This window comes from Taeniopygia guttata, chromosome 5 (assembly GCF_048771995.1).
Source record: "Taeniopygia guttata chromosome 5, bTaeGut7.mat, whole genome shotgun sequence".
NCBI lineage: Eukaryota > Metazoa > Chordata > Aves > Passeriformes > Estrildidae > Taeniopygia > Taeniopygia guttata.
Genome location: NC_133030.1, coordinates 17,553,950 through 17,576,760, shown reverse-complemented (window position 1 = coordinate 17,576,760; position 22,811 = coordinate 17,553,950). Strand labels below are relative to the sequence as shown.

The window sequence follows — 22,811 nt, the reverse complement described above, 5'->3', positions numbered from 1 at the left end:
CCTCTCCCACAGGAGGTTCACAAAATTAAGACTGTTTAAATGCTTAATAATCAGGACTATCAAAGTTGAGATTTGATTTGTAAACCAGAGCAGAACAGCTTAAGACATTACTAGTGACATTAATACAATCAGGCATCATTCCCCTTGGCATTTTTCCTTTCTGCTGCTTGCAGCTGAGCAGGGCATTGGAGAACTATTGATAACACCATTACTTGTATTTTTAGTGCAGAGGTGGACATTTGCTTTGTTTGAGCAAAAACCCTACAACCTAGCAGTACAGATACAGAGAAACGGTATTTAAAAAAAATGGGAGAAATGGGAAGGAAGTGATAACACAAGATTCTAACAGGCATTTAGATTGTTTAGATGTTTATGGATTTATGGATTAACTCAAAAATCAGCTAGGTCACCCTGTCAAGGAAACATATTCAACAGTAAGGCATGTTCATGCATGGAGGGAGCCATTTCCAACAGAAAAAGAAAAGAGAGGAGGCCATGAAAATAAAACCAACATCTGCACAGATTAAATGATGTTCTGTATCTGCACAGCAGAGATAATGATGCTTTCTGTCTCCCAGCCTTTGAGCACCATGACAATGACCATCCCTCACTCAGAGTATTATCCCAGCTGCATCAGCACCCAGAGCCTGGCTGCAGCCCCCGGGCAGTACAACGAGGAAAGGATCACCTTCACATCATTCCTGTCTTTACATCACATTTGAGACTCAAAGGGCATTATGAAACGGGGACTGATTGGGCTTTGAAAAATGGAGAGGACTGATAGTTTTGCATAGTATGACAAGACATCTCAGAGAGACATAAAACAAAGCTTAAAAAAAGAGGAAAAAAAATCTCCTTAACAGTATTGCGGATAACCACAAGGATGAAGATGAAACTCTTGTGTTCTGGAACAGAATAACAACTAGAAAAGCGGCAGTGTAAGACCATTACTAGAACTTTTTCTTTAAAGGAATGACTCAAATTCTTACAAATCAACAAAACAACACATTTTCCCAGATGCAGTAAGTCTGACCCCAGATTACTTATTGTTCTAAATGGATGTCAGAATAGGCTGCAGATAATGAAAGCCTTCCCACACCACGCTGTTCAGCAAGCTTGAAGGGAAATACAACCTATTCCAGGGCATCTTTTGGGACAGGCAGGCAAACCCTGCCAGCTGATAGCTCTACACTCCCTCTGTGCAGCAAGAGAACAGACACCCACAACCTCACACAAATTACTAGGTTCAAATTCCCCAGTCACCTGCAGCAACCTTGGCAAAATGTCTCTTCCCAGGAGCAGTGTGGGATCACACTGCCCTCACACACTGGACCAAGTGCCCCTGCAGAGCATTTGGAGCGTGTGGGGGAAGCTTTTCTCACTGCTGCTTGCACTGCTGGCTGATTTTAGGACCTCAACAGTTTTGGCCTTGCGTTTACAAAGGCCAGGATGGAACAAATAAGTAAGAGGTCTAATACATGTGCACTGCAAAGGAGTTTCAGGCTGAAACTCTCAAAAAGCCAGGGAAGTATACAGAATAAGGAACTCTTTCTCTCAGCAATATGTTTCAAAGAGAGCTCTAGACCCCAGAGAGCTTTATAGGAAAAACAGTACCTGTTTTGTGCATGTATTTAGCTTTCAACTATAAGCCATGGCCTTTACATCTTATCTTGAAAGGTGCCCCAAAATCTCATCCTGCTCTAACTGAAGTTAAATGACTGTACATCAAATTTATTTGGCCAGTACTACCATAAAGGTCTATGGCAGTACCTGAACCAGACATTTGTTCCAGGGCTGAATCCGAGTTAGCTCCAAACATCTGCTGGGCAGCCAGACCAATATGTACAAAGATATTCAGTAATTACCTTGAGTAAACTGCAAATCCACTGATGAGAGTGAAAGCTGCACCATCAGCTTTAATCTGGATAACCCCTGAAAATTGCACAAGCCATTATGGCCAAGAATGAAAAGTGTTCATCCACCTCTTATTTCTATTGTGATGGACAGTAACTTGGACTTTTTGCTTAAGGTGGAGCAAATCTGTATTTTATGAGAAACAGACTTTGCATAGTTATACACAGCCAATGTAGATCAGTCAATTCTGCTCCAGTTGCTTTAAAAAGAGGCTGTGAAATGACATAAAATAAAATAGTATTTTTAGCAGTTTCAGCCTTAAACTGTTGACAAAGTGCAGATAGCCTCTTTGACATCAAGCAGCTCACTGGTGGATTTCTTCCTGATGTGTATTTTGGTGTTTACCTCGTGACTGAAAGCATCTATCACACACAACAGCCCAGGCTGAACTCAGGTTTCAAGGGGGTATCCTACCATGCAGCTTAAATGTAGTTTTATAAATATGTCTCAAGAGATGCAGAATATTACTTTGACTTTAAAATTTAAACCTCTTTGAACTTCCTCTAGTCCACAAACATTTTCAGATATACACTCCCTTCACATTTAATATACTAATTCTTATTACAATCTTATTTTTTCTCAAGAGACACAAGAATTAGATATACATACTGAAATGCACACACATTGATAAAACCTCCTCTTTCTTTGCACACACATTGATAAAACCTCCTCTTTCTTTGTACACACATTGATAAAACCTCCTCTTTCTTTGCACACACATTGATAAAACCTCCTCTTTCTTTGGGATGCTTCATATCAAAGGAAGGGCATCCTAGTGCAACACTTCAGATCTGTCAGCAACTCTGCCTTTCAGCATCTGACTGCACTTTTGATTCTATTTTTCACTACCTCCTCTGACTGTGCTTCTCAGAAGAATTCAGTTGACCTGTCAAGTCACAAGGAAGGTTTTTGTTGACAGACAGTAAATCATCAACAACCTTCTTGGGTGTATGTTCTGAATTTAAAAAGCATCAAAACTCTCAAAATTGAATAAGAATCAAGGTAGCAATGAAACCTTTGGAACTTTAAGGAAAAGTAATGCATTTAGGCACAAATCAGAGCTGAGCTGCTGGCAGAAATCATCAGCTCTCACCCCTGGCTGCTGAGGTTAATTTTAATTCTCTCCTCCTACCTTATTAAAAATGGAAAGACTTTTTATAGCAATTGTTTAGCTGTGTTTGAAACTGTTCAATTAACTGCACGGATGAGCAGGAGTGTGTCTGCTTGATCTGCTCCCACAAGGCTTCTCCTTTTGTTAGAACTCCTGATGCCATGACAAGTGCTTTCACCACACTCTCGTGAGTCTCTCCATTTCCATTCCCTCTGCTGACTACCTTGCAGCAAGGCATCAGCTTATAATGCCTTATTTACACTTGTGATGTCTCCTAGAGAATTTATATCTGCAGTAACTCTGTTTTTGTCACTGTTTTTGACAGGGAAACAAATACAAGAACATTTAAGTTTTGTCTTCAAGGTATCCAAAAGATGTGGCTCTCAGTGCCTCTCAGGAGGTGCTGGGATCTTTCTCTTTGCTCATACACATTACATATTTTTTTTTCTTTTTTTTGCCTATTCTTAAAAGAAAGAAGAAAAAGGAATAGAACTCTTTAAGATTTGCAGGGAGTTAATTCAAGAAGTGTAAAAAAAAATGAATCAATTTTGTTACAGGGAGTTCCAGAGGACACTGCAGGAGCCCTGTCTGTACAGGAAGGGATTGTCTCAGCCTGAAGAATAACTTAAAAGGAAGTGGACAAAATCCTGTTATTTCCATTTCAAAGAAGAGACAAGATAGCCCTTAATCAGCCCTTCTGATTAAGGGCTATCTGAAGTCACACTTTTGTGCAACAGTCAAGGCTTGAGCTGAACACCGAGTTCTAAGTCCATTGCAAACAAATTCAAACATCAGGGGCATTAGAAAAAAAGAAGTCAAATTATAAACCTGCTTTTTTTTGTCACTTTGCCAACCATCTCCCTGTATTGTGTGAAGCACTTGGTGCTTTCTGTGTCCTTGTTTTAGGGACTTTAGTTAACTGTGTCTGTGTGATGGCTTGATATAGCTTCTAGGTACTGAACTTCTTTTCCTGCACTAACACATTTCCTTTTTCCTCAGTGCATCTGTACACTGAGAATGATACACCTGTGGAACTAATCACAAGGACTATGTCTCCTTGATGTCATTCAATGATCAAGCTTTGGTATCCTTAATCTTTTTATGCAGTCAATTCACTGCTAACAGCAACTGAATAACTAAATAATATCAGTGCTAGGCAATACCAGTTCTCAGGAACTTTGGTGATAAAGAAGAGGTTGTTTGACCCATCAGGATTGTTACCTTTACAGCCCAGATGGATTGATCCAAAGGATGGAAGAGTTTAAAGCAGAAGCCATCCTTTTTGGAGGGTCTCTCGATCAGCTCACAAGAATGGAGCAGAATTGTCCCAACCCACTGTCCGATCTTTGGCGTCTTATAGATGAGCAGCACTCCTGGTTTCAGGACACACCATAGTTTGGTCCAGCTCTTCAGAGTCCCACGAATCTGGAGAGAAAGAAAGTTGCATCTACATTGTTCCTTAGAAGAAACCCAGCATTTATTCAGTATTCATACAGTATTTCCAGTATGTTTATTCCAAGGGTGCACCACGACACGCTTCCTAAGGAAAATACATGGTGTTCCCCAAACAGCTCTAGGGACCTCACAGAAAAATCCCAGAACTTGGAAATCTGGCTACCAGAATCTTGTCTTCATATTTTTATTACTGACTTAGTATTCTTCCTATTTTTACTACTAGCTCAGTGTTAGCAGCTTGATTAATTTTATAGGCAATCAGCACTGCTGGCCTATGTAGAGTGATCTGTTAATAATCATGGAGGACATGCCAATTAGAACATTGCATATAAAAATGTTATAGCTAGTCTAACTTGACTTATAAGTCATTTTAATAGTGTTCTGCATAACACTGCTATTAATGGGTTTTGTCAAATACCCCATTTTTAAAAGCACTGTCTCCAGCTGGTTTATCTCTGTCGAGCTCAATGCAGCTCTCTCTTGTACAGAAAACATTAAATCTGATAAGAGTACATTAAAGATAACAGCTTTAAGAATGAAGAAGTTTCTCAGTAAGGTTAGATTTTGCCTAAGGTCTTCCTGCCTTCAGTATGCGTAGACCAAACCTCAAGTCTTTTCTGTGTTCTGTTTTTGTGGTCCAGCATTATTTGCAGCTCAACCAGAAATTTCCAGCCACAGCAAACATGTAACAGGTATTCAGTGTTTTTAAAAGTCTAAATATTTATTTTTCATCAACAGTAAACACAGGAAGACTGTGCTGCCAGCCTAACTTCTCAAATAAACCATAAGCATGTCACTTTTCTGACCTCTAATAATAATTGCAGAACAATGCTGGAGGTTTTTACTAGTAACCAAATGCAACTGTATTCTTTCATGAGATCCTTAAGTTAGTTTGTTCTTCTTAAGAGATATGTTGGCAATGTTGGCAATGCTTGGAAATTAGGTTTTGGTAATATAAAAGGTTCAACCAATTCACTATTATCTGAGAACACTACATGGCCCCAAAGGAAGAGAAAACCAGTGCTCATCTCTCAGTGTCAATCCCAATTTACTTTGCCACACAGAAGTTTCAGGACTTCAATGAGAAACTGTCACTATCTGAGTGCGTGTACAAAGAGAAATTGCAGTTGTCATCAGGTACAATATGTTTCATTCTGTGCTGTGACAACAGAAAATCCAATTGTCGATAGAACAAGCTGTATCTGCCCATTTTCAGGCTGTTACTCAGTCTAATCGCTCTTCAGTACAAAACCACATTTATGGGAAGAGGCCAACAGAGTCTTTCAGAGAGGAACAAAGAGAGAAACATCACTTCCCTTTGTACTATGCCCTTTTTGAGTCCTTGCTGCTGCTTTAGGACATGGAATAGACCAACTGAGTTAAGGTGGAAAGTAAATACCCACAGTTCCACTTTTATAGCAGTTAATTAAATAAAGCTTGATTTGAAGCTTTGTTGAAACTATTTGGTCTTCTTTCATTTAAAAAAGTGCTAGTGCATACATCTCAGACACATCAACTAATTCACATCTCACTTATTTTTTCCTACAGCCTCAGAAGAAACGGTCTGTATCAAATACCTTCAGCCAGTCTGCTGTGATCACCACACTGGGATCCTTCAGAGCACTGAAGAGTTGTTTGGTAGCTCTTTTCTTCTCCTGTCTGTAATTTTTTTTTTGCACCTGGTTGGGAACAGAGAAAATATAGCAGCTGTAATCATGGCCTCTTCTGGGGAGGAAAGAACATAATGCATTAAGGACAGTTATGTATAGCACAACAAGAACTTGACCTAGCACAGGTTCCCCAGAAATGAGCACAAGGAGGAATAAAAACATAATGAGAGAACAGGCATATTCTTTGCTCCTGAAGTTTTATTAAACACAACCTAGTTTGTCTTTTCTTTGAGGGAAATGGCTGGATACCCAGCCTTCCTCACCCCTCAGATTCAAGAAACTATATCTAATTTCATTCATTTATACTTTTGGTTTGGTAGACAAGCAAGTGCTCAAGCTACAATTTGCTCAGATTGCCCAGGCAAGTCTGTCCTAACAAGAACAGTGAAGGATTACAATCCTCTTGAGGTGCCTAATGGCTCCAGAACATACAAACACAGTGAAATAATTACACTGATCTGTTCTGCTTGCAGTATATAATCTAATCCTGTATATAAAGCCTGTAAGTGTCCTTGGCCTCTAATGACTCCTAGAAGATTCAGAGGCTTCTCTGGGTCTTGGGAAATGACTCTAACTTGTTTCCAATGCTTTGTTTGGAAGGTGCCATTTGTTTTTCACAAGAAAGTCAGGTGATCATGACCTGGCTGCTTTGAACATACCTTCAGTGTTTCCTTCTTCATGAATTTAGCTGTGGGAGACACACTCTCTTTGTCAGACCCATTGCAAAGCTTATATTCGATCTAAAAAAATAAGGAGTGAAGAAAAAAATAATGTGTTAACATGAAGATGCTCTGATTAAATGTTGTTTAAACTTTCAGTAATCCATGGAAGAGCTGATTGCAGACTTCAGCAGTGGAACACTAAGCAGGTGCACAAAATGCATATCTACAGTGCAGGTCAAACTTCCTTTTTATACCCATGGCTGGTTGGAAAATTCCCCATCAAATTTTCTTTGTATTTCTCCCATGCAGACATTAATCTTGGTTAAAAAATAAACAAAAAACAAACAAACAAAAAACCAAAACAGAAAGCCAAAAAATTATTTATAATTTTGAAGACTGTCTAACTCCATTCAGATATGAAAGCATTTCAATTACTAGAATAGAACTTATGGGGAATTTGTTATAGATTTTTCAGAATGAGACAATACTGGCAGTGACTGTTGCACTGACTGAGAGGTCGAAAAACATGGGTGGGCAAGAAATTACCTAATCATGTTACAGATAATACAGGAAATCACCTTCATCTTGGCCTTGCAAAGTGAAGCACAAAATATACACAGTCACTTCAAATAGTGTTTGATAGTGTCAGTGCTGTTTAAATTCACTTTCAGAAATTACAGACGGATCTTGTGACTGTTCTGATGGGCTGCAGAAATGCTTTATTTCATTAGGCACAGTGACAGCATTACTGTTACCAAAATAAAGTGTGCTTAGAAAGTGCAGCTCTCCAGAGCCCAGCTCACAACGAGGACCCCCCATGTGGAAAGATTCTGTCAGCAAATTGTACCAACTTTACAGGGTTGTGTTAGTGGTGAAAGAATTATGGTACAGTCTGGACTCTGCTGCTTTTTTTGTGACCTTGGGGAAGTTACTTTCTCTGTGTACCTCTCTTCCTTCCAACCTTTCATGTGTCTGATGCATTCAGACTGTGATCTTTTAGGGTCAGGCACTGTCTCTCCCACTCACACACTACAGTTTTATAAGAAAAGCTCAGACCTCAGCCACCTTGATTTAATGAGTGTGACACAAAAATGAGGTGTACTAAGGAAAAAAATGTATCAAATATGTTTCCCATTTATAAATTCACTGCTATGATGTGAAATAAACCCACTGGGCTCTCAGAATGTCTCTCCTTTATGTCACAAATTGATGTAATAACTTTACAGCACCTTCCTTTTTCCCTCCCAGTGACACAGAAATCTTGGGCTACTACAGCCACGAACTATGCTGTACATTAGTGTGAGCAGGAAAATCTTTAACGACAGGCAGATCAGTCCTTTTCACATGACTCAGAGAAACACAGAAGTGCATGACCAGATCACAGGAAACAAGCCACCAGTTATGCCTTGGAGACTGGGGCAGGAGCAAAAATGGAAGATAAGGGTGCCTGCTGAGCAAAACTCCTTGTAGATGATGCAGAATTAGAAATCAGGGGCTGAAGATGCAATTTTCAACACCACAGTCACTGTAGAACCTATTACTTGTTCTCACATCCCCTTGTAGTACTCTTTCACTAAAACCAAAACTACACATGATACTTTACAAACAGAGAAATGAAAACTCTGTGATGACACACAGTGAGAGTCCTGATCTGACTGTTGAGCTCACAAGTCAACTTGGATCCACTCAAAGAAAAGGCCATCTCCTGGACTCCTGAAAACTATTCAGTGTTTGCTGGTTTTGTTTTCACAGAAAGCTAAGCCTGCCTCCTCTGCCTGCAGTGCAGTCTCTGATACGTATTTTGTGCTTTGTACTTTATTGTAAAACCACAAGATTTCTGATGGGGACCACTGCACAGATATGACGAAATGAGCAGAGAGCTGTGCCCACAGGGTCTTTGTCACATTTCAAAGGGCAATAGCAGCAATTTGGGAGATCAGCTATAAGCCTTTCTCTATAAAGAAACCTTTCCAAGTGCCTAAATATCTCTGAGCAAGAATCCTTCAGAATTATTAGGAGATTATGCTTTCATGATTCGAGACGTGTGTCCTCTGAAATCAGTCAAAAGAATTTTCCCCCTTTCTCCCAATTAGTAGGAAGAATGTCCTGTCCTTGAGACATAACTATGAGCCAATTGTTTATTAGTAATTTCACTCCCTCTGGCCTGAGAGATCAGACACAGAGAGAAACACTGTGTACTATCCTCATTAGCCAGTGTGAGAGGCAGCAAAAGCACAGATGTTCCAAAGATTCTAGGAAATACTGCTCAGGTGCCTGCAAAGCATCAGGATACAAAGAATGGTTTTTGCTCAACTAATTAAAACAAGTCACAGTTGCTTGGTATATAGAAAATTACACTTTAGCACTTAAATAAAGAATGAAAATTTGGCCCCTAAGCTCAGGTGGCTTGGGGAGGTTTACTAGCAGCTGAATTCAGAAAGGCTTCCAACAACCACAGCAAACCTGAGCCTAGACCTGCTGCTTGTAGTGAACCAGCACTGACACAGACAGAGGCGCTTCCACTGCTCCATCAGCCCCACCCTGCCTCCTCCTTGGAGTCTCTCTGGGTCACGCTAAAAATAGAGTTGAACAAGCACAAGGCTTTAAACCTGGGATGTTCACACAGACAGACACTGATTCTGACTCTTAAGGAGAGCTGACTCCATGACCAAGGACACTGCTGCCCAATTCCAGCCAATACTGCTGTGCACACCATCAAACCACAGCACACAACACTGATGAAGGGATAATCTCCCCTGACACCACCACAGCCTTTAGGAGCTCAAGAAATACAGAGGAACTTGTCTGGAACTATTTCATACTGGTGCTTCACTTAGTTAAAGCAACTGGATGAAGAGCTTTGGAAGATGCTCTGGTGGCTCCTGAACCACTGTGCTGCTTCCTTCAGATACTCCCTCCCCTAGTTTTGGGCTACACCTGAACATGCTGAATCTGTGAACCTGGCCTGTAAGGGGAAGCAGGGATACAGGACATGGTGGTCACCAAGACAGGCTTGAGAGTGGATGAGAAAGAAGCAGTAACATAGATCTCACTGCCTATATAAGAATTTCTAGGCATGGGAAATTAAGTTTCTGTGCTTCTATGTCCCAAAAACTGTGATGTACCTACCAGCTGTGTGACCAATACCAGAGATGGTTGGAGAACACTTTATGAACAGAGAAAAAATGTTACTACAACTAAGCATGGTTTTAACTAGGAGCCATGGTCAAGCTTTCAGCTGTGCCTGACCTGGGACTTTTGACAGTTCCCCAGCTCTTGTCGAGGCAGACTGATTGCTTCTCCCTCTGACTTTGCCCCTTGTTATGCATATGAGGATGCACCATCACTAATTCTAAACAGCAGCTTGCTGGCAAGGAAACTGGTGATCTCCAGCTCTACAGAGTGAAAAGCATTGTGTTTCTGGGTTTAAAGTTCCGGGTTTCTCACAGGACAAGTGGGATCCAAGTCCCCAGGACAGTATACCATAGGTTTCCATGCTGCTGATAGTAATGATAGTTCCCCTAGGATTAAATATTATTATTTCATAGTTTTACATTAATCTGTCCTAATGGTTTTGATTGTACCTTGTGGCATACATAAGATTCAGTAAATTTGGGCCATCAGCTCTAAAGATTCCCAAGACACAGCAGGGTCTCACATTGCTAAGACACATCAAGAGCATTTAATGATGTCTTTCTACTGCCCTGCCTTTCTCAGCCTGGCAGAAAACTGAAGAGAAACTTAGAGAAGCCATTTGTCATCACAGCAAGTCTTCCAAGGACACTGGGATAACACTTGTGCAGGGTATCAGAATCTGGCCCCTGCTCTTTGCAGCAACATGTGAATAATATTGGCCACAGATGAGACTTTGTACAATCAGAGAGCAAGGAATTTGTGTCCTTTTTAAAGAAAAAAAAAAGCACATTGAAGTATTCTAATAAGAAAGCAGTAAGTAGGCTTTCCATATACTGGTTCCCATAAAGAGGGAAGGCTCTTAATCTGCCAAAAACTTTCACCAGAGCATGCTGCAGCACTCACAGGGAGAAAAAATTGTTGTCCCTTTTCAGTTATCTAATCAAACCTGTCCTTTTCAGGACTGAGTGATGACCTTGCTGCTGACAATGGGCTGTACTGTACTCAAAAATATACTTTTTATCCCAGTTAAGTTTCTATTCTCTTTCATCTCAGTCTTGGAGCTCTGGAGATTCACTGCTGATTGTTAGCAGTCATCACAATACCCTAACACTTCTGCCAGGCTTTGTGAGAGAGCATGCAGAGTCCTCACAATAGTGCTATTCTGATCCATGTCTTTCTGGTGACTTCATTTCCAAGAGGAATCAAATCATTTCACAGAAAAGCAGTCTGTGATCAACTCCTGTGTGGGGGATGCCAGCCCATCAGCATGCCAGCTGTGCCTAGGACAACAGCAAGAGGAATATCCTGTTACTTGGCCCAAGCAATCCTTGCTGCACAACAGCCAGGATTATTCCAAATCCGAAACATTTAAATAAAGTCATTCTCAAGCTGTGCTCTTCATGGTAAAAGTAGTGACAGCTTACAAGCTGCCTTTTTTTCTTCTTTGCATCCAAGAGAGAGAAAGACAAGATCAGATGGGAATTTGAAGGCAGAACAAAAGGAGCTGGGGTCATAGGTTATGCTTCACAAAATCAGTGACATGTCCTTGGTCAGATGTAATTTCTCCACATATAATTGCTACAAATCATGACCACAGAGAAATAAAAGAAAGAAAAGTTGTTTAGTAGTATAAAAACTATGAGAAAGCTGTGTTTGAAATTACAACTGAAAAACTCCTTGTTACTTGTGAATATTCACAGATATCTCAACTAAATGTAAGCAATTTTGGTTTCATTATATTATAAGCAGTTCTTTTCAAAAACATTTAATTTTGTTGTGAATTAACAGCTCATCCAAAGCACAGTAGAATCAGTGAAACGATTCTTACTGACAAACAACCTTTGCAGTAGGAAAGATTACACTTCAACTGATATGCTGCTTTACAGTGAGCTGAATAATCTCCAACTGAAACTTTCCAGTTAGGAAAAAACCCAACATAATGATCCCTCTTATTTCAACAATGTTACAAAGATACAGAGACTGTGTTTACTACTCTGAAATAGCACAATGATTAGCACAAACTGAAAAGCCTGTACAAATAAACAGTTGACATGACAGCAGCATCTGGGGAAAATAACTGGTGAAATTCAGCCATTCAAGCAACTTCAAATATCTAGATATACCAGCATTTAGTGGAATCCTTGGCTCCTTTGCATCAAATGATGGTAAATAGAGAAAAACTCACAGACCTCACAGGATTTCTATTTGATCATTTAAGCGTGTCTTGCATAGGAAGTTTGTTCTGCAAGGTCAGAATATCTAAAGAACATTTGAGGCCAGATGGGAAGTTGGACACTGAGAAAGATGCTGTTTCACATGACTGTCCTGGACTTAGTGCCAGCAGAAAGCTGAAGCAGTTTTGATTTCCCCTCCAGCTATAGGCACAGCTTTTGTCCTTAGGCTGAGTTTAAACAAACTGAGCAATAAAAAGCAATTGGACCTGCAGTTTTGCTACATTTTTTAATAAATAATTTCAATTCCAGTACCTTCATTTGCCCTCACCCTCTTTGTCAGAAACACTAGACTAAGGCATTACAATCACTAGTGCCTATGCTGACATGATTGCACTGCTGTGGCTTCCCCGAAGTTACTACTGTCCACACTCACCTCTGTGAGGCAACTGGGTATTTTCAGGGCTTGTATGCACCTACAGAATTATGGCTGCTCCATGTTTTCCACTTCACAAGCAAAATCCTGCCCCTCTTCAACCTGGTTTCCCCAGGATACTCCAAGCTAAGCCTCTGCTCAGCTGAAATCAGCTGCAAAGCCCTCTGTGGACAACTGTGACTACCCTAAAGTGCTGCACTTGGAATTGAGGAAGCAAAGTGTGCTGAGCCATGGCACAGGAACTGAGTGTAAGTGATCATAGAGACAACTGGCTCCAAAATAATGCCATCCACAACATGGAGGGCATGAAGTATGGTAAAGAAAAGACAGCAAAGGTTCACTTGAGCATAGCCACCACCTGGAAGGGCTAGAATTTCCCATTAAACTGAGATTAACGCACACAGAGGATGTTTCCTGAGTCTCTCCAAGGTGATTCCTGCAATAGCTGGGTCTGTCTGCCAAATAATTCCTTGGTTTGTTGCTAAGAGAAAACAGAGGAAAAGGTACCATTGTAAACTTTCACATTTGAGAATGATCTTCTATGTTAGTCCTGAGTGTAACCATGACTGGAATTACCTCAGAGGTCAGAAGCATGATTCATAGATCAAGCAGCATGAGCTTGAGAGAGTATGGGAACTGTAGCTTAAATCTCAAGTGATGAGTATGTGCAGTTTCAAACCACTGTGCAGCTAAAATAAATTTCTAGCAGTCAGTTATATTTGTAATTCAGATTAAAAATCACAGAAGAAAGATCTGATCAATTCGGGCATGTGGAAAAACTCATTTACAATGCTTTGCCTTCCAATACATCACATAACTGTGCATGCAACAGCCCCACTCCTACAATTTCATAGACTTCATTGCAGCATTAGCAAGGGACTAGAAACAGTGAAGTACCACTGAGTTCCAGCTTCAGGATTTTTCTGACTATCCCTTAAAATATACCTCAATTCTTTGTGGCGCTGCCTGCATATCAAGAGACTCCATCTGCCCTTTAGCCAGTAGAATTAGTAGGTAAGCACAGGAAAGAAAGAAAGAGGACATGCAGCACTGCAATAAAAAGTGCCTCAGAGGACTCTAACAGCATCAAATGAGGCACAAAGCCAAACAAAGGCGCCTACCGTCACTATCAGGTGTGTGCTAACTGTACTACCTGGCTGCAGAGGCAAGCTTGAGGCTTCGAGACAGTTTGGTGATACTTTCACACCCCACCTATGAGCTCTCATCCCACAAAACAAGGATAAAGGATTCTAAAACAGAGAGAAACTAATAGGAGAAACAATCTGAAATAAGTATGCTAATATTTTTTTTTTTCCTTTTGAAATAGGAGATGAAAGAGACTCCACTTAAAAAATTAAATAGGAGAAAACGTGCTGCAGAAAGTTACCAATGGAAGATGTAGCTCAACTTAAATTGGAACTTAAATATGTTCCAATAAAATGTGGGTCAAGAAGCCACAGCTGAAATTACAAATATATATATATATAGTGCCAAGAACCACACAAACACATTGAAAACAAATGTTCCAGTATCAAATATTTGACTGACTGTACATACAGGACAACTGGGATGTGTTCACACCTCAGAGAGAGCAGCCCACCCATAAGCACAGGGCAGTGTGGTTGCAGAGAAGTCCTCACAGCTCACAAGTTCACAGACATTTATAGGGTTTTTACACCACATTCTCTCTGCTAACTTGGGCAACCTGCAGCCTTCTCCATCATGCAGTGTGGATATGGCCTGGGTGAACGAAATGCAGAACAGTTTCCACCTCACTAATGAAGACGTGAAACAGAAACACAATTAATGTGCCTTGGCAATGTGGGGAATCCAAGGCAGAGCTGAGGTTCCCCAAGCCCCAGTCCAGGGACAGAATCACTTGGCTGGCTTTCCTTTCCTTCTTATTACTGAGTGAAAGTAGTTAATGTGCTGTGGTACCTCAAAATAGTGCTGCTGAAAGGACACTGATTTCCAATAAGGTTTTTCATATCTGCTATACCAAAAGAAGGGCAAATATCCATGGCATGGATCTGCAACCTGTAACATTTGCTTTTTAATCCATAATTTAAACTAGCATACCCTACAGTCCAGTCTCTAGCACTTACCCTCCCACCCCCTGCTATCAGAAATATAAATATGATCCAATTGGGGCAGACTTCTCTCTTTGGTTCAAGTGGTTGGGATCACTATTTATTTTTAAACTGAAATAGTATGACAGATCCCTACTTACAGTTGTGAAAGCTGACAGTAGGGCTTAATTTTATGGCATTAGAGCTGAGTGGATGTGAAAAACCACATATTAAACAAATTGACCATCAGTTTGCCTGAATTTTTAACAAGACATTTCACAATGAGGACTCCCTACTCTCACTGAAAAGCATGACAGAAGGCAAGTTACATGGCTGGAGGAGAGCAAGGTACTGCACAACACAGCAAGGTGAAGAAGAGTGAAGGGAAAATGACAGGTGCTACAGCACAGATCCAGTGAGGTGGAAAGTCTCAGAATCAAACTTCATGTGTCTAAGCAGAATATTCAGGCAGGAAAGAAACACCCAGCTCTGGCCCATTCAGCAGCCAAAGCAATTGCCTGCAACACTGCAAAGGAATAGGCAAGTTGAGGTTTGGTGTGTTGGAATCATGTCTGTTTTTAGTGCACTGGTGTTTTAGAGCAATTTTGACTATTGTAAAACTAAAAGCTTGGGTTAGTGAAAACAAAGCTCATGTCCAGGTTCAGAGCCCCATTTCTTTTGATTCACAGATCTAATGCAGTTGTTTTGTGCTGTGCATTTCCTCTTAACTCTTCTTAACGATTGTTCTTGGCAAAGTCTAGGGGAGATCCACCAAAGGCTCCCAGGTCCACACAAAGCATGGTAGAAATCAAGGTGGGCACCCAAAACTTTCATGGGTGCTTCTCCTTTCAAAAACACACCTGTAGGAGACTGAATGGCAGGGAAGGCCCAGAGGGAGGCAAAACACAGGTGAGCCATGCTCTCACCCAGCAACCTGTCATAAATACAGTCCTATTCCTACGTTCATCCTGCATCTCAGAGATCAAACTCCCTTTTGGGTAGCATTTCAGTGCTCTGAGCTGTCCTGTCCAGACAAAGTCCTCCTACTTTACATTCCTAAGTCATTGGAAATTCAACACCACTCCATGTAAGGCGTGCAAAACATCTAGCTTTAAAACACAGCCCTGGATGCAGTTACCTGCTCCTTGGGTTTCTCCACTGCCAGGATAAGTGGGAGGCTGATTTTCCTCGAGGAGCCTGCCTGAAAAAGCAAAACTAAGATTGGTTTGCAGCTTGTAAGGTTCCAGCAATAGCAGAGGACATGTACACAAGTCCTTGTTGCATACTCCCAAAGCTCCTCTCATCATCATCTGCCTGTGCTGACCTCTGCCAGGGCATCCCAGCAGAACAACCTGCAAGCTCCAGGCAAGCACTGGAGCACTTCCACAAATGTAGTGGAAGATGCAGAGATTATTTTCATGTCTCATTAGAAATCACTGTTTCTTTCATGCTATATTTTCATTTCAGCTGGTGCCACTTGCATTTTATAGCTTCATAGTTTAAAATAAACTTAGTTAAAAATTTATTAACTGGTCTTGCTTCTATTTCTAGTTACCCTCCAAAAACATGTTAGAGAGCTGCAGCCAAAAAAGCTGTACACGAATCTCAAAGCCAGATTTCATTTATAAGGTTGATTCCATCTCTAGAGGAAATCAAACCCTGGCACCCTGTAACTCTTGATCTAGAGGCAGGTTTTGAGCTGTGAGATCCAGGGACTTTCAGTTTTACCTCTCTCTAACAGGCTAGATAGAAAAGTTATGTTCAGGAAATGTTGATTAGTTTGTCTTCCTCTTCTGTTACATGAATTCCCAGAGCTCTCTCCCAGGCTCTCCACTCACTGTTTCAGATGCTGTGCACAACACTAAATATTACAGTTTTCTTTTGCAAAACAATTAAGATTTATGATTGCCTTGATCATCAGGAACAGCAGGAGACACCTCTGCTGACAAAATCAACCTTCGAACCATAATTATTCATGTCTAATTACACTGCCAAATGAGGTACAAATAAACCAGGTTCTTCTGTGGGAGGTGAAATCAAGCCAGAGGAAAGTGCAGGCTTCCTTGTCCTCCCAACCATGCAAAAACATTCATTTTCTTTCCCTCAAAATATGCACACACAGTTCCTGCAGAAACAGAGGGAGAGGCTTTCTCAATGACTTTGAAAAAAGAAGGGTAAGAATGATTAATAACATCCTGAGAAGAAATGAAAGCAAGACTGGGAATGGTTCCCTATCCCAAAGTACCTTGCTAATGGAGTTTGGAGTCTGTGGTGTCTCATCCTTCAGTGACGATGGGCTGTTTCCTTCCACATCTTTTCCTGCAACAAAAAAATTGTGATTCAAAACCAGAGAAATTCTGTGCAAAACCATGGCTCATCATGGCCTGAGAAGGGCTACTGCTACTGGCACACAAGGGAAGTTATGAGCAAGAGCAAGCACACCATGATCCCAGAGAGGGATCGTGTAGAATTTGAAATAGCCTCGATCCTCATGCTTGGGTAACAAGACTGCTCAAAAGTAAGGTCTCAAAACACCATGGAAAACCAGCATGAGGGTTGCAAAGTCCAGCATTTGAAAGCTGGAAACAAACAGAAATAGGGTTGCTTATGCATCCTTAATCAGCTCCCTTCTGTGTCTGCATTATGATGCAGTCTTTAATTACATTACCACAGTCTGTTCTTTCCTTACATACCCATGCCTTGTTCAGTGCAAATAATAAATGCAATTCAATTAATAAGCAGCTATTCAATCCTCCTTGGTCAGTATCTGGCAACTATACACTGATGCACTTGATAGCACGCTTTGTTGGACAAATAATAACCATGATCACAAAATGTTACAGAAGAGTATCTAGGCATAATTAGTAAAACAGAATTAAAAAAAAACCAACACACTTGAAGAAGATAATTGTCTTATGACCAAGTTATTTGTTAAAATAAGAAATATTTTAAATTTATGAGCAGTAAATGAGTACTATGACATTTTCCAATCGTTGTAGAAATATATAGTCACTACTCAAATATCCTAAACTTGCATACATTATACACTGGCATGAATGTGTGTAGTCCTAGTCCAAGCAATAAAATGTAATGATTCTTTTGGCCAGATGTAATCATGGCCTTAGAGTAAAAGAAAGCATAAAAAAAAAAAAAAAATCCAAAAAATAGAATCTGATGAGACTAGTTTTTAGTGCCAAGACAGTCATTGTTAACCAATTAAAATATCATTTTCTTCTCAGAATCACTGGCAACTGGAGCTTCAGAAAACAGGATGCAGTAAAGAACCACCAAGGCAGTGAAACACGGTCCATTTGTAGCACACTGCAAACTGTTGAAAATGTTTGTAACACTGTGTGGGCCAGCCTTGGAAACACCACCAAATCCAAAACATACAAGGGAAAACCCCGATTCTCCCAAAGTCAGCAGAAACTGTCATAGACGTGTCAGAACCATAATTTGTCCTGGAATTATCCAAGCAGCCTTTGAAGAAGGCAAGCACTGTTAGGAAAGTCAGCCACAGAAGCCCATGTTGACACAGAGGAGCCTGGGAGAAGAGGGACAGCACGTGTGCTGCTCATGTGGGGGAGCAGAATGGAGGAAAGACCCATCCAGACACTCAGGAAAATGATGCCACAACACAGGATTCATATCTCAACCTACTTTCTTAGCTGTCACTCCTCCCCTGGAAACACTGAGCCCTAAATAATGCACTCAGAATCCTGATGTTTGTGGGCAGGAGGAAATTAAAAATAAAAAAATAATCCCCGGTGGCCAGAGATTTGGCAGCGCCTTTGGTCTACCATGACAACTGGGATGGCCATAAGCACTGCTGTGCATGGATTAGAGCCTGAATCTCTATGCTTTTTCTTTCTCTCGTGGCATTTTCATCTCTATAACCCCCATTCTCCCTAAAAGAGGCAGAGGAGGATGGAAAAAAACTCATAAAGCCATGTAGCTGCTGCACTTTTTTCCTCCATGAAGAGTTTTTTCTGCACATGTATAGGAAAGTAACATATGGTCTAAAAGTTCAAGTAAAGTTAATGGGAATCAGCTGCTGCCTTCTCCAAGGGAATGGTGTCTATTAGCACAACAGAATTCACATCCATTTCTTATTATGTCTTATTTCTTAAAGAATGCTTAACTCCAAGTTTGTAGCTGTACAAAAAGCCTGGATGTGAGACATTTCTGCCTTCTCTCAGTAATGCATTTAAAAGGATTGGCACCTGAACAATGACATTTTCTCTGTTCCTGAGGTTCTGGACAATCCTGCTGTGAGAGCATTATGGGAAAAAAAGGAACATGCAACTGTCCATTCTTATTGTATCATTTACAAGGCATCATTAGGTATGTTCATGAAGCAACACCTACTAGTTTCTTTGCCAAATGCATTAAGTCTACTGGAAATTGTGAGGAAAAGGTTGTTTCTCAGAGGAGAGAATCCCTCTGGATCCCTCATCTTTCCTGTCTGTCTCAAGGAACCCTGCTGCAGCCATGCAGAAGGAGAGGGCCAGCCCTTGTTTGGAAAGCAAACTTCATAGGAATGATGTAGAAGTTTCTTAAAAAACCCACTCACACAGTTGAGTGCACAGAAAGCTCAAAAGTGAGAGTCTCACCCAGAGCACAACAGACACAGACACCTCGAGAAAATAAATAGGAAACCACAGAAAAACATACAAAGAGCTAAACAAGAACTGGCTATAGAACGTGAAACACTTATCTCCCTGATCAAGAAAACACAATGGCCACAATAGAAAGAGAGATGAACCTTGCAATTTAAAGTGCTGGCTGCCACCAGGGCACACAAAGAAGGATCCTCCACAAAGTAGCCCAAAAATTCTGCACCAAATAACAAAAATAATTTTGGGAAGAGAATCAGTAGTGCTTATGGAAACAGCCTTCATCCCATTGGGAAAAAAACTGCCAACACTCCAGTCTTGTGGCTAGAGAGTAGAATTACTGATACTTTCATTTTATCCATTATTGCCATGCACAGGGGAACTAAATACTTAGTGCCTTTTCAGAACAGTAACCATTCCTTTTCTTTGGTTTTCTGCTGGGCATCAATCCTACAGGTGCATTTGCCTTTCCCCTTTATAAAGAATGATACAGCAAGCATGACTGATAAACTCCAAGAGGAAATACAAGCTCTGATGTGTGACAAAGCTACTGCAAGTAAAATCTATTTCTGCTGTAAGTATCAGCCATGTGACCCAGTGTGAACACCTGAAATGTAGTTCTGTGTATCTTCACAGGAAAATTCCCATATTCATGAAAGTACATCTCTTAGAATGCAGATAAGCCAATCTAAATTTTTATTTAAAGATTTTTTGTGATCTTGCAGCCTAGTCAAAAAGAGAGATCCTGTGAAAATTCTTATAGCAATATATTTCCTAGCCTTTGAAATAGAAAACAGAGAAAGGTTCTCTTTCCTCATGGCTAAGTGAAAGACAGCCATGAACATATCCCTCTAATTTGTGAGCTCCTTATAAAAAGAAAGTATCTTACTCAATTTTCCCTCAGTTACAAGAATCATTAGCACTTCTGTATGCAAGCAAAAAGGAGGAAGTCCAAAGTGTTATTTCAGATAGTCCCCTCTGCATTTCTCATATGTTTCCTTTAAAAAAAATTAATTATCGTGCTGAACTGCATCTACACAGTGTAGCTCTCCTGAGGTGTAAAGTCTGTCACTCCCTTCTCTCTGAAATATTTATTTGCACATCTTCATTGTTGGAGGGTGAATCGCAGGTGATGGTGCAGTGAGAGCTGCAGCTCCAGCACATCACAACCCACTGAATTCCAGACAGGAAATCACTGGATGCTTTGCTGACCATTGCATCCACTCAACACAACCAGCCCAGCGCTCACGTAAGGGAAACTTGCTGGGCTCAGGCAGCAAAACACAGACCAATGGAAAAGCCTCAAGAACTGAAAGCTCACATAAAACAACAGAGAAAAATAGAGAACAGAGATATATGGGATGCAGCTTATGGACACAGAGCTGTGGCTTATCGATGGTGATGGCAGCATTGTTCAGAGGAACAGGAGAAGGTAGGGAGAAGCACACAAGGCTCAGAGGAAAACACAGCAGAAGCAGCAGCAAAGGAGTGAAAGCAGAGCCTGCCATAGGAAATGGCAGCTGAACATGAAGAATAACAGGCCCTTCTTGCAGGAAGTATGAGAAAAACAATCAGACAAGGCAGCTCCATGGGGACTAGAAAAGAAATTAAAGAGAAGTAAGGAGGAGGAAATAAAAGAGGAGTAAGGATAGACAAAACCCCAGACTCCCTGCAAGAAATGCCCTGACTGAAGCAGTAAATGATGTTTGTTTAAAAGGGATATTCTGTCCTTTACAAATCCTTTAGCCTGTGCTCTTCCTTTGCAATACTGAGGGCTGCAGCCCTCACTGGCACCAGTGCTGGAGGTTTCCTGGGAGAACTGTGCAGCAGAACAGAAGATCCATCATGGCTCAAAGCACTTTGCTGCCGAGCCCAGCAAAGGCTGCCAGCAGGGATCAAGGAGCAACAAGGTGATGGGGGAAGCTGAGGAAAAGAAAAAATCTTCCAGCCACCTCCTCCACACTGAAACCCTCAACTTTCCCTCGTTTCTAAAATATTACAGCACTGAAATATAACTGTGAGGGAGTCAGTAACTTTTCTAGCATTGAAAATGCTGGTAAAGACTGAAGAAAGAACTGGGAAAACTCTAAGATATGGCTCTCCATCACCTCAAACAAGGGGAAGCAAATACAAGCTGGAAAATCAGCCCTTCAGCTCCCAAGGATAGAAGAAGTGAGCAATTTATTTGCCACATGTTTGTACAGACTGTATTTATGGGCAGTCAGCTGTTCAGAAGTCCCTCCAGGTTTGAAATGTATGAGATTTTAGGTGTTCCATTTTAAATTGTTTTCAATTTGATTACTGAAAGGCTGTTGAAGCTTCCAGCTGCCTCAGTGACAGACAGGATTAGTCAGCACTGCTGAAAATAGGCTCCCCACTGCCTTACAGCAGACACTCACAAACAAAATACCTGCAAAATCAGAGGCCCTTGAAACCTTTGCACTTAAAGACAATTAGCTCAGGAAGCCCAGACCTGGTTCTGGGCTACATCTGCAAAGCCCAGAGAGTCTGTTGGGTGCTACATCTATATGAGCACTGAAACCTTTTGATAGATGCTGTGTTCTTTCTCCAGATATCAGTGTTTTGAGACCTCACAGGTGCTGTGAGATCTGACTATTTACAACTGACATGGCAGCTGCAGATGACAGCTCTACAAACTTGTTACTGCCCCCTGAAGCACTTGTTTACAGACTGGAACAGAAGAATTTTCTGCAGACTGCAGTTAAGGGAAGACTTCAATGTTTACTGTGAGCAACAAATTCTGAAACAATAAAATGAGCTCTTCTTCTTTCAAGAAAGGTGCTAGGAAATTCAAAGCTAAAAAAAAAATAAAATGTAAAGAGAATGCTTAAAGGAAGCCTGCCATTCATTGCAAGCTGTCAACATTCCTAGTACTTGTAGTGCTTGTAGATATTTACAGAACATTAGCCACAGAAATTTTGCTCTTGTGATATTTATTCTGGGCTCTAAATCTGAACAGGGAAGGCTGCCATTAAACATCTGGAAATGGGGACAGTAAATTTTAAGCAAGTCCAATGCTTAGGGTGAAACACATCAAGTGACTTGAAAGTGGATGTGCCTGAAAACATTATAGTAATTTTTTAAAATGTAACGCCATGCAGCATTCAAACAGTTACAAACCCCAATTCTCATGCCCTCCATTCCCACTTAATGCCATGGCAATGGAAAATAGCAGCATCATGGAAGCAGCACTGTCTGGGATCCGGTACTGCTGTGTTGCAGCAGCTTCTCTCACTTTCTCTTTCACATCCTTGTTTCTCTTGTTTCCTGGCAGCATGCTGAGATATCTACTTGCAGTCAAGCACCTGAGGCACGCTTCTTTCTGCACTGACACAGCAGAAACCAACCTGGGCTGAGTGGGTAGATGTCGTTGTCGGCCCCGAAGAACAGATTGCGCGTCAGCTTGCGAGGATCGACCTTCTGAGGGGTGGATGAGGCCGGACAGAGGGAGAACCTGCGACGAAGAAAGTTCTCCTCCTTCATGGCATGAGCTGTGGGGGTTTTCTGAAAAAGAAAGATTGATTACAGTTAATTTCAAGACACAGGAGATC

At 41.0% G+C, this 22,811-nt stretch overlaps 1 protein-coding gene across 9 annotated transcripts in view; it reads right to left on the bottom strand.

Annotated features, from left to right (window-relative positions):
* The window catches only part of OSBPL5 (oxysterol binding protein like 5), a 174,418-nt gene that overhangs the window by 39,194 nt on the left and 112,413 nt on the right, over window positions 1-22,811 (bottom strand). For 8 of the 9 annotated variants that reach the window (XM_002198729.7, XM_030273900.4, XM_030273901.4 and 5 more), the window contains exons 2-7: window positions 22,608-22,764; window positions 16,869-16,942; window positions 15,762-15,824; window positions 6,810-6,890; window positions 6,058-6,159; window positions 4,247-4,450 (exon numbers count right to left, since the gene is read on the bottom strand). In XM_002198729.7, coding sequence (XP_002198765.5) covers window positions 4,247-4,450; window positions 6,058-6,159; window positions 6,810-6,890; window positions 15,762-15,824; window positions 16,869-16,942; window positions 22,608-22,764 — 681 coding nt within the window. The remainder of the gene's footprint in view (window positions 1-4,246; window positions 4,451-6,057; window positions 6,160-6,809; window positions 6,891-15,761; window positions 15,825-16,868; window positions 16,943-22,607; window positions 22,765-22,811) is intronic. The other variant, XM_030273899.4, reaches the window with a different exon arrangement.